The following is a 12,096-nucleotide window of genomic DNA, read 5'->3' as shown; positions in this document are numbered from 1 at the left end:
TTTTTCAAACTGGGATATACACATTGTTAAATATCAAGCTTATATAAATATATACATATGTAACGCAAGGGAGCTCGTTAATAGAACGTCCCTGAGTCAACCTAGCTCTTATGGATACCGAACTCAAATTAGGGAAAGTAAAGGCAGCTGAACATTGTGGACTATCCCTTAAAATGACAAGGTTACAGAAACAAGTGAACTCTACTTCACTTGCCCATGGACCATCAGGTTAAAAAAGGGAACTTTTCATGTATATAATGTGTGTAAAATTTAAATAAATATACTACTTTTAATTGTTAAGTAAACCTACAACTACAACTTTAGATTGTTGAAATATTGAAAAATAGGATTTTTACTACATTCTAAGAGTTGTTTCCCCTTTTAAAAAGAATAATTCTGTTTACAAAGGGAGACATACAAAGACATTCAAAGTAAAAGTAAATTCTTCAATAAAATAACATTTGAAAACAATTAAATATTATAATATACAGAATAGTGTTAAAGAATGTTATTCCTCTCCCCCCCCCCCCCCCCCTTATTTGTATATCTGCCGCTCCAACAATATCCTGCACATTTGGAGTAAGGGCTCCCAAATCGTTAAATGTCCAGGACTCCCCCCCCCCTGCTGATGTGTTACACCACTGGGTCAGGGCCCCAATCTGTTAACGCCCAAGCCCCCCCCCCCCCCCCCCCCCGGTGGATCTGTTACGCCACTGGCTGTTTGTAGCAAAGAAAACGAAACATCCTTTGATACGTCCACAGCTTGCAGATCTGCACAACTCAATAGCAATTTTGTTTTCTTTAACAATTAATTAGGCGCATTCTCATATAATTAATTTTGTATATAACAAGAGAGAGAGTTGGTGTAGTCTAGTAGGTACTATAGTAATTTAATTAGGTATGCATTAATGTGCTTCTGTGTATGGGATTGGGAATGCGCAATTGTTTTAGGCTTTTAAAAGTAAGTTACATTTATTAATTTTTAAAGAAATAGTTGCTTTGAAATAATTCTTATCTCCGCCCCTGAAACCGGCGAGGTTAGATCTGTCTCCGCCTCTGAAACCGTCGAGGTCGGATTTTAGATCTAAACACGAGCTCGCGCTAAATTTGAGACGCTGCAACCTTTGAGTGTAACGTTAAGATTTTCACTAGTCGACACACGCGAGCCGTCAGCTGATCTCTTCCCAAACACGAGACTAACATGAGCCAGCAGAAGATTGGAGTCGTGGGCAGGTCAGCTGGTGTCTTTTAATGTTTGTTGTGTTGTTGTAGACCTACTTTTCTGTAAAGTCTGTTGTATAAATCATAATGACTGTGTAGTCGTGTGTGTTGTAGATCTAGTGTAGTAGTGTGTTTGCGCCGTCTGCTGTGTTTCTGACTGTGCAGTGTTATTACGTTATTGATTATGCCCTTTAGTTTGTCGGTGCCTAGTCTGTCCTTAGACTGTGCCGTTAGCCATTTACTGAGACTTATACTATAGTGAGACAGAAATACAATCGCCTTAATATATTAATATTCACCAAGTGCGCCCTACAGAAACAATAATAATAAATAATACATTATTCATCATTATGCTTCCACCTCACTAAATCTAGATCGGGTAGGTTTGTGGCAGAATAAACAGTTTAAAATGAACATAGCCCCTCTTGGTGCAAAACAATTGGGTGTCACCACAAACAATGCACATATTGTTTGATACGCGTAAAGGCCGTCTCCACACGATGACAGAACCGTAGCGAAGCACACTTGTATGTAAACAAGCCGTGGTCGTGGTTTAACGACTGCTTTTTTTATATAGGTCAAGGCCTCGTGTTCCGTATCAGATTCACTTGACCTTATATTTAGGTCACAGTGTGTGTATTTAAAAATGGCACTTGGCAGTATGCTAATGAGTGATATCGTCACATGTACGACTTATGACCTATGGTCCATAATGACCCGGACTATATTTCGAGCCGACCCTTTGAATCCCTGGCAGAACGAACCCCCGTCTAGGCCTCATTCAACCGGCGGGCTTGTTGTAATTGAGTTAAATAAAAACTCAAAACAATTTGTATTGTATGTCCACACAAAACGCCAGATCCTTCTAAAATGACACGAGTAGTTTTCAGCGGCCCTCACCCCCCCCCCTCCTATTTCCGAACCATATTTGTTATGAAAATGGGTTTTAATCAACAATTTTTACATTTACTCTGAAGAAACGCGCGTCACTTTTGTCACCGTATATCTAAACCCTCCCTCTTCCGCCTGCTAAACAAGGTAGGCCTATAGGCTTAGACCCCCCTCCCCGCGCTTTCTTTTTTCTCAAGGGGGGGGGGGGGGGGGGGCGGGCACTGATAAAAGTATATATTTTTTCAATATAAATTTCCATTTCGTTCTTTCGTTCGGGGGGGGGGGCGCTCATGAGCGCCCCCCCCCCCCCCCGGATATGCCTGGAAGAAACTGACCAATATGCTTACACTGATATAACTGATTATCAAACCAAGTCTTCGCGCCCATAAATGTTGGTTGACCTCTCTAATTGTTTTTCAAAATGCAAAATCGTGACTCGCTTTTTCCCCCAGATGTCCCATCTTCCCTTTTAAGGAGTATGACTTAATTCATGGACGACCCCTCAGACTTAATTAGAATATATTGCAGAGGCGTAGCGAGGGGGGGGGGGACATATGTCCCCGGGCGCCGACCTCAGGGGGGGGGCGCCAAATTGAAAGTTTGAGGGGGGTGCAAATGAAAAGTTCGAGGGGGGGTGCAAATCGAAAGTTTGAGGGGGGGGGTGCAAATCGAAAGTTTGTCCCAGGGCGCCGGGAGGGGTCGCTACGCCTCTGATATATTGTTCTGTTGTCCCATGTATCTGTGAATATGATAGGTTTTTTTTCTTCTACAAAAGTACCGACCCTTGGAACAAATCTTTCCACTTGCTAATGAACGTGCATGTTTCATATCTCCCAGCGGCCTAATTGGCAGGAGCTTCTCTATGATCTATGCCAGCGCCGGCTATAAAGTCGTCATCTATGACATCCAGGCCTCCCAGTTGGAGTCTGCGCAGAAAGACATCTGGCAGCAGCTGGTCGCTTTGGAAGGTCAAGGTCTCCTCAGGGGCACGCTGACGAAGGAGGAGCAGTTTAATAATATAAGCACCACATCCTGTCTGAAAGACTGCGTCAGTGGTGCTTTCTTGATACAGGTGAGACCAGTAGTACTACCATCTAGTGATTGGGGTAGGTCGAACGATGCCATCTTTTGGGTCTATGTAACAAACCTCCTTTTGCAAATTCTTTTGAGTTTCTGTCAGTGCCACCCCTTCACCACCCTTTTCCCCCATCCCCACTCCCACTCCACGACAAACAGCAAAATTATATAATGTATATACAAATTTCCAAAATGGTGTGTAGTAGTCGTCGTCGCCCCCCCCCCCCCCTCCCCCTCCCCACCCGAAAGTGCGCCCTCCCTCCCATTTGCGGAAAGATTTAATATTTCATTTTAAAGCAGAAAAAAAAAGTGGTTTAATGTATGGTAACTCCTGCACTCCCGCAAACTTTGCCTTAGTTATCTCAACCTAACCATTGTTCTAGTCTCTAGATAACGCACTAACAGCTGGATCCAGAAGTCTGGTTTCCACACGACATTTCTTTTTTTAATGCTGGGATTTTAAATTCATTGTTAATGAAGGTTGTTTCAAAGTCACATGGCTTAATTTTACAGTAATCATCTAGATGGATTAGCCATCCCCTTGGATTTAATTTTAAATTCTACACGATTAAATTGGCCCCACAGTGGTCCGTCTAGTGGGCGACACAAGGGAGGGGGGGCTGACCACATCATGTGACACCAATTAGGGGGTGACACCACGACGGAAAAACAATGTTGTATCTAGTTCAGATAACAAAATAGCAGAGTGGTGTGACACCAAACCGAAAATGCAAAATTGTTGGAGGTGGGGGGAGGGGTGATACCCCATCGTCTTCTAAACTAACAATTTACATCGCAAGATAACAGTTAGATAAGTAAAATGACAGAAACAAGTTTTTTTGTTTGCAGCCATTTAAAACAAATTTCTCTTGGTTTCAGCTAGCCGACAGTGCCTGTATATTTTAACGGTCAACTTTTGCCGTGCATTATGTTCTTTTCACTACATCGTTTGAAATAAACACAAAATAATTTTCGACTAAATTCCACATACCGTGGACTTTCGTCGGACCCTCCCCGAGTCCGCTTAAAAAGTACAATGACTTACTTGACTTGACTTAGTCCTCTTTGCTCCTTATGGAGCATAGGGCCTCCACCATTTCCTTCCATTTCTTCCTATCCTCGGCTATTAATTTTGACATCTCCCAAGACATCCCTATTGGCTTCAGTTCTTCAAGAAGACTCCGCCTCCAGGTCTGTCTTGGGCGCCCTCTCTTCCGCTTTCCCTGGGGGTTCCACTCAAGCGCTTGGCGTGTAACATTTGTGTGAGCATTTCGCAGTGTGTGACCCACCCAGCGCCACTTCCTCCTTCTTATTTGCACACCTATAGGCTCCTGCCTAGCTTTCCTCCATAGTTCCAAGTTCGGCACTTTGTCCTGCCATCTCAGTTTCAGTATCTGTCTAAGGCATCTATTCATGAAGGTCTGTATCTTTGCTGTGCTTGCCTTGGAGACTCTCCATGTCTCTGCTCCAAACAGCAGAACTGCCTTGACATTAGAGTTAAATATCCTAATTTTTGTGGTAATGGAGATGGCCGAACTTTTCCATATGGGTCGCAGGACTGTGAAAGCGCAGCGGGCTCTATTAACTCTAGCGCGTACAATAGGCTATTATAATGATAAAATCTGCCTCATCTAGTCAATGTTACCCATTAAACTTAAAGCTATAAACATCTTTAATCATAATTTGTGCGTGTTTGTATGCGAGGAGTGAAACCTAATTAACTAGAGCTTAGTCCAGTTTAAATAAAGTCGCTGAGGGGTAACATCCTTGAGTTACCACACCAGGTGTCACCCGACCTATGACGCTGCTGACCTAAGGCAGTGTGTTGTTAGCTGGCAACGTTTTATCCTCCAACAGGAATGTGTCCCAGAGGTTTTGGATCTCAAACGTCGCGTGTGGGCAGACGTCGACAAGTTGGTCAGCAATGACGTCATCTTGTCGTCATCCACCAGCGCCCTCCTACCGTCGGCAATATCAGAAGGGCTGCAGCACAAGAACCGCTTCATCATATCTCATCCGGTAAATAGTCGCAAAGACAAGAGAAGTCCACACGAAAAACCCACTGTCATTTTAATTATTTTAAAAAGGACCAAAAAAATAGTTTTTTTTTTAATTAATGAACAGGTTATCATAAAAATCGGGAATTATTATTTCTCCCTAATAGTCAAATGATATTTTCTAGAACAAAAATTATTTTAAAACTCATTAGGCATATAGATTTCTATGTCAATATAAAAGAACCAAGGGGGAAAACTAATTTTAAAAGAATTGAAACAAGGCAGGTAGTGCAGATAGCACCATATCAACTTAAATATTAAAATAATATACAATTTTAAAACCTGAGATAAATTTAAGCCAAAATACAAATGTTCATTATAGATAGTAATACTACTTTTGTATTCTTTTCAGACAAACCCTCCATTCTATGCCCCTGCCACAGAAGTAGTTCCAGCCAGCTGGACTGACCCTGACGTCACAGAGCGTACACTGTCTCTATTGAAAGAGGTTGGGCAGGTTCCAGTCCTCATAAAGAAAGAAGTGCCTGGGTTTGTCCTTAACCGCATTCAGTATGCCATTTTGGGAGAATGCTTCAGACTAATCAGGGTAAACTATCCTTATTTTATTTAGCTACCTAACTTAATAATAAGCATGGGATGGTGCGGTCTGGTGGTAGAGCACAGGATTACTAAAAAGAAAGTCTTAATTTCTTGTTTCCTGGACTGGAGTTCGCAATATGTCAGTCAGTGAGTCCACCCAACTCTGTTGGGTGATCTGAGGTTAGGTCAAATGAAGGCAGCTGGGCATAGAACTGACCACACTAATCCTTGATATACCAAATGTGAACTCTACTTCAACTGTCATACTGACCACCAGGTCCGAAAGGGTAACCTAATTTCTTTTAGTATATTGTAATATTTACTTTCAAATAGAGACCTACATCACTTGTATAGTGTGAAATATAGTTTTAATTAAACATATAAGTGGAACTACTATTGCATTATGATTTTGATATGCTGTATTGCCTGTATTACTGAATCTTGTCAAAATACTGGTGTGTAGGATGGAGTTGTTACAACTGAGGATTGTGACCTAATCATGTCACAAGGACTTGGTGTTAGATATGCTTTCATGGGTCCATGGGAGACAGCCTACCTCAATGCTGAAGGTAAGGATCATCAACTTTAAATAGGCTTTGATTATCATTCAGTATATATTACTTTTCAAATATATGTTATTAGAATAGTAATCTTAATCTACTCTACTGAAAGAATGCCACAATACTTTAAATATTAAAAGGCGTTATGTTCAACATTTTGTTTAGATTAACTCCCTTTAATTTTGTATGAAAATAAACTTTATGGTAATTTAATAATTTTAAAAAAGGAGGGTGGGCCTGCCAAGGAAGACATGGAGAAGAACGGTTGAAGAAGAGGTGAAAACAGCTGGGCACACATGGGCACAGATAAAGGGGGCAGCCCAAAACCAAGTCCGATGGAGATGTGTGGTTGCAGCCCTTTGCTCCCCAGGGGCCACAAAGGAATGATGATGATGATGATAATTTAATAAATTAATTTTTTTAAATCAACATTTTAACATTTGAAATATTATGTCATTTCAGGTATGTATAGCTACAGTGAACGTTACGCAGATATGATATTAAACATACAAAAAGACTTTGGCGAACCTGCACGCATGGATGGCCCCACGTTGGATGCCATACAACAAAGTCTAGAGAAGACTTCGGCCAAAGTAGAAGACCTACCAGCCAGAAGAGAGTGGAGAAACAAGAGACTGATTGCTTTAGCTAAGCTGAAACAAGAGCTAAACAAAGCTGACTAGCCAGTTGAATGTTAACTTTGTTTAACCTTATAACTTACATATTGTTGTATTGTAATGTTTATAAACAAGTTAATCTTAAAAAGTGGTAAATGAAAGCAATAAATTAAAGCAATATTAACTTAACTTGTTATAAATCTTTGGGTTTTTTTTCAAAGAAAAAGTGTATATTAGAATGATATCCCCCCCCCCCCCCCCTTATTACTATTCTTCACCTTTTTCTTGCATCCTTCCAAGCTTCCCTGTCTTTTTTTTATTTTTTCCATTTCTTTCCAGATCTTTCCAAAAACTTAAATGTAGCTTTTTATTTCTCTATGCCAGGTATATTTGTTGTTTGTGTCTCCCTTTTTTTATCCTTGTGGATTCCATGATAAACCTTGTTTGGTAATACTTGTTTCCGGTTTCCACAATGTATGACCTATTTGTCCCCAACTTCTTTTCCAATTTGTTTTGCTCCAATGAGGTTTGTCCTGTCTTTCCCATACTGTTGTGTTCACCCCCACCCCCACTGCATGCACACTGTAGGCAGGGCATTTACATCTCTGACCAGTTTACCAAAGTCTAAACCACATAAACTCCCATCTTCCAGTAGACAGGCTACACAACAAACATACTGACTAGACTAGGATGCAAGACATGTACAGCCCATAAGTAAACACAGGCTGTGATGTGTAATGAACTGTATTCCAGTTCATTTTTGTCTGTTGATGAAAATTGTTACTTCTACATATGATATTGAAACCTAAAAATAATCATTTCTGTGTAATGGCTACTTACTTTGTTGTTCTTGTCACCTAAAATTTACTCTCAAAGACAAATGAACACATTCATAATTTCCTAACATTTATTCCTTTTTCAACAGTTATTTTTATTGTATCAAAACACTTTTAAGATTAAAATTTCATGTCCACCCAAGTATTTATGCAACAAACAATTCACCCATTTTATTAAGACTTGTACGCTTAATACTTGTTTTGTCTTTCAACCACATGATGCCGGTTATGGTAGTTCTGTTACTATATTAAAATGTGTTGGAATTCTTAAGCTTAAGTGAAATAATTGGGAATAGTGATGGATAGATAAGAGAGCCTTTTATAGTCTTATTACGAAGCATTCAGCGCATGAATGTTAAATCTTAGATGAGATGCACACATTTTTAAAAATGTTTGGGAAGAGGGTGTCTTTTTAAAATATTTAGCTACATGTAAATGTTTTATAACTGGTTGCCTAACAAATGTTATATAATTTAGTAGAATGGGTTAGAGTAGTGGTTCAAATATATCAGTTTAAGTTTAATATGTCAACAATCCATTAGAGCAGAAATTTGAAAGATGCAGAAAAAAAACACAGGAGCGCATATTAAACATTCAGGTATTGAAAGATTTTTCAGCTCTGCTGGCCTGAAAGCTTAACAAAATTGAAATACAAAGGAGACTAAGACACTAAAGTGGAATTGAACTGGAAACACAGTGCCTCTATTTTTGAGTTGTTCAACATAGAATTTCCATCTGAAAGTGAAATCAGTGATATGTGCAATTAAGACAGTTGTTCATTGGAACGTGTTACCAACACACACTGCCTACATACATACATGTTGATGTAGGCCTAATCCAAAACGATTTTAAGATATTAGTGACGGTTTTATAACATTCCACATTTTAATAGACCCCCCCCTGCATGCACAACTGTAAAATGTAGGATACATAAACGAGGCAGACATCCCAAAGCAGTAGTTAAACACTAATGTCAATATGTTAAACGTGGATGAAACAATGACCAAACACTTGCGTTTGATTGTTTCTCCGATAGGCGCCGAAAAAAAACCACTAAGAAAACATGTCATTAAATTTGAAGATCTAGATCTAGATTAGTAATCATTTGATCATTTGTTATATGACTAGCAAATGGCGAGTACAAAGCTAGCTTTTTAAGCCGAAATTTATGGGTTTTTTAAATTCATTTATTTATTTATATTTTTAAAAACATCTGATCTAGATTTTTTTGGAGTTCGTTTTATTACATTTTAAAAAAGGCGCCAGTACTCACACTATCATAATAATTAGGTCTGTATTGTATCAATGCATGTCCTGGGGTCATCCATAAATTAAATTGGGTAGGCCTAACGCTTTTTGACGATTTCTCTTTCCCTCCTTCACGCATCGTCTCATCCCCCCCCCTCACCACACGTCACAAAGTTCCAGACCCCCCCCCCCCGAGTGTGACGTCATTTATGGACGACCCCTAGGTCGTGCTCTGCTTAGGCCGTAACAATTAATTATGATAAAATAGATTGTATGTATAGCATCTTTAAAATAGGGCCTAAAGATACGATTAACAACGCGAAATAAAATGCTTTTAAAAGTTTTATAAAATAAATTTCTTCTAAACAAAAATGCTTAAATATAGGCTACTTAGATCTATAAGTCGAATTTTATTTTTAGCTCTTTAAATTTATTACTTAACTTTTCTTTAGTTATTTTATGAGAATTGGTTCTCGGTGTTATGTATTTTAAAAATCAATGCTTGTTCAGTAGCTTTCGGAATATTTCAGTCATTAGAGTGACCGATTTTCATGGTTGCTTCGTTTTGAGTCAAAACAACTGATTTTGAATAATGGCAGATCCATTTGACAGAAATAGGCGCCGTAGGAGAAGAGATAGAAATGACTACGGAAGGTACACTGAAGATATTTCCCCCACTCCTCCTCCTAGTAAACCTCCAATGACTATTCTGGGACTTGCTAAACCCACCAGAGCTCCATCGAACACAGCTGTAACTACAACTGGTGTAGCGGGTAATGTCAGCGACCATCAAAATTCTAGCTTTAGTGCTACTAGTACTACTGCCATTGGAGATGGTGATGGATCAGAAAACACACTTGATCATCCAAGTGATCCTTCAACCATGCTTGATAAAACAGTTGTTGTCCTTTCTTCTGAGAACAAAAGTCGACTGACACCTGTGAAATCCAATGATATTGATCAGTTTGATTCTCGAACCAACGATGATAGTTCACACTTAACCGAAGATATTACCAGCACTGTTAAAAGAACACCAACAAGTACTGTTGGAAATATTATCAGTGGGGTAATAGACCAAGGAGCCCTTACTCAATCAAAGTTAGCTCCTCCGTTAGAAAAACAAATAAAAGTCAAATTGATTGATGACTCTTTTCAGTGGTGTGAAAGTGGACTAGACTCAATGCTCGAGCAAACAGATTATCTTGTTGTTGGGGTGATTGGTCTTCAAGGCTGTGGTAAATCCACCTTATTATCTCTCCTTGCTGGAAATACACATCAGGATGCATACAGGAACTATATATTTTTCCCCCAAACTAAAGAGGCTAAAGAAGACTGTCTCTTTCAAACATCTGGAATAGATATGTTTGTTACATCAGAAAGGGTTATTCTTTTAGACACCCAGCCACTCCTGAGTGCTTCTATGATGGACTGCTTATTACGATATGAAAGAAAATTTCCATCTGAATACACGTCTCTTCAGAATTATATTGAAATGCAATCATTACAGCTGCTTACGTTTTTGTTATCTGTATGTAACATTATTTTGGTGGCTGATGATTGGTTCATTGACATGAACTTAATGCAGCTGATTCAGGATGCAGAGATGTTAAAACCATCAACCCAGCCACCTTCTTCTGGTGAAAATGTTTCTTCCAAAGAAGATCCAATAGATTTTTATCCAACTGTTATTTTTGTCCATAACAAAGCTTCTAGAGATGACTTCACACCAGAAACTTACTTCTCCATGCAGCAAGTATTTGATAAATTGTTCCTATCATCTAAACTTAAAATACATGGTGGAATAAATATGACAAATGACAGCATGAATGAGGCAGTTATTCAACAGCTACCAGGAACAGAAGAACAAGCAGCTAGTGATGTTAATCTTTTGCTTATACCAGTGATGGAGTTCTACAAATCTGAACCTGAGTGGCTACAGACTACCCTTCCTGAATATAGAGGATATCCAAGTTTTAATACAATTCTTTCCTTCTTCAGGTCTCAGATTTTATCAGCGCCTCGTTCTCCTATGACACATGCCACATTGACAGAAAAAAACTGGTACCATTTTGCAGCAAGAATGTGGGACTCTGTAAAAAAATCGCCCTTGCTTGCTGAATATAACCGTCTGCTATCATCAGCTAATTGATGTACGCCTTTTAACGTTTACATGTCCTTATTTATTTAATGATTGTATTGGCAGTGCAGTTAGGATTTTTTTTATTATAAACCAAGATGAAGATTTTAATAGTAAAATGAGATAGAGAATGGAGCTGAAAGTGACTTTTGGAATGCATGCAATTCATTACATTTTTTTTGTGTCAATGTAATTCGTTTAAAAAATGTAATTAGTCATCATTGGGTCAAACTTAAAGCAAATTTTATTTTGTGAATTTTTTCTGTTCTTAGTAATTCTGTTAAACATACAAATATTATATTGAGTTAGTTTTCTTTGAAAACATAATTAATTATTTTAATTTTTGATGACTGATGTGACTTCAAAAAATACCTGGTGCATATTATTTTCTGTTTTATTACAATAAAAAATATATCATAAACCATATTAGTTTTGTTTTACATTTTGTTTTAAAAGCTGTTGACTAATTATGTTGTTGCTTATTGAAAAAAAACTGTTGAAAGAACTAAATAATTTATCTTGTTTAACACAATCCAACCAGCAGTAATTTAAACTAGTACAATAACATTTGGGTATGTGATTCTATAATTAAATTTACATTTGATGTTAAATAATAGTCTTGTGTTCAGTTACTGAAGGGGGGGGGGGGGAGGGGGCATATGGTCTCAGATGGCGAGTAAATAGGGCTGTACATAAAAATAACTTGTGTGCAGAATTTTAATTTAATCCAGCACGCATATTTTTAGCATAACTTCATTAACAAGTGAAGCGTGTTTAACAAAAATCACAAGCCAAAGAAATAACTGACAAGATTCGTTAATCAACAAATTTACAAATCAATAGTTAATCTGTGTTTCCAAAACTCTAGTACCCATAAGACATCATTTAAGAATTTAATATAAAAAACGGTCG

General features: G+C 38.4%; 2 protein-coding genes across 2 annotated transcripts; both read left to right on the top strand.

Moving 5' to 3' along the window:
• The first annotated feature begins 1,067 nt into the window (after window positions 1-1,067).
• On the top strand, window positions 1,068-7,152 carry LOC131928991 (lambda-crystallin). The gene is made up of 6 exons (XM_059285176.1): window positions 1,068-1,233; window positions 2,950-3,184; window positions 5,047-5,208; window positions 5,599-5,793; window positions 6,250-6,355; window positions 6,809-7,152. Exons 1-6 carry the CDS (start codon window positions 1,202-1,204, stop codon window positions 7,027-7,029), a joined length of 951 nt encoding a protein of 316 aa, XP_059141159.1. The 5' UTR covers window positions 1,068-1,201; the 3' UTR covers window positions 7,030-7,152.
• A 2,441-nt stretch (window positions 7,153-9,593) lies between these two features.
• LOC131928994 (nonsense-mediated mRNA decay factor SMG9) lies at window positions 9,594-11,582 on the top strand. The gene has a single exon (XM_059285180.1). The coding sequence runs from the start codon at window positions 9,640-9,642 to the stop codon at window positions 11,194-11,196; it is 1,557 nt and encodes a 518-aa protein (XP_059141163.1). The 5' UTR covers window positions 9,594-9,639; the 3' UTR covers window positions 11,197-11,582.
• The last annotated feature ends 514 nt before the right edge of the window (window positions 11,583-12,096 follow it).

The sequence above is a fragment of the Physella acuta genome, unplaced genomic scaffold, assembly GCF_028476545.2.
Source record: "Physella acuta isolate Inbredline_101_S28 unplaced genomic scaffold, ASM2847654v3 ptg001581l, whole genome shotgun sequence".
Taxonomy (NCBI): domain Eukaryota; kingdom Metazoa; phylum Mollusca; class Gastropoda; family Physidae; genus Physella; species Physella acuta.
The sequence above is the reverse complement of the archived record's forward strand: the minus strand, read 5'-3'. Positions and strand labels throughout refer to the sequence as shown.

Coding starts and splice junctions, on each gene's coding strand:
- LOC131928994 (XM_059285180.1), top strand. CDS start 9,640: ATGGCAGATCCATTTGACAGAAATAGGCGCCGTAGGAGAAGAGATAGA.
- LOC131928991 (XM_059285176.1), top strand. CDS start 1,202: ATGAGCCAGCAGAAGATTGGAGTCGTGGGCAG. Junction 1,234..2,949: donor AAGATTGGAGTCGTGGGCAG/GTCAGCTGGTGT, acceptor CATATCTCCCAG/CGGCCTAATTGGCAGGAGCT. Junction 3,185..5,046: donor GTGGTGCTTTCTTGATACAG/GTGAGACCAGTA, acceptor ATCCTCCAACAG/GAATGTGTCCCAGAGGTTTT.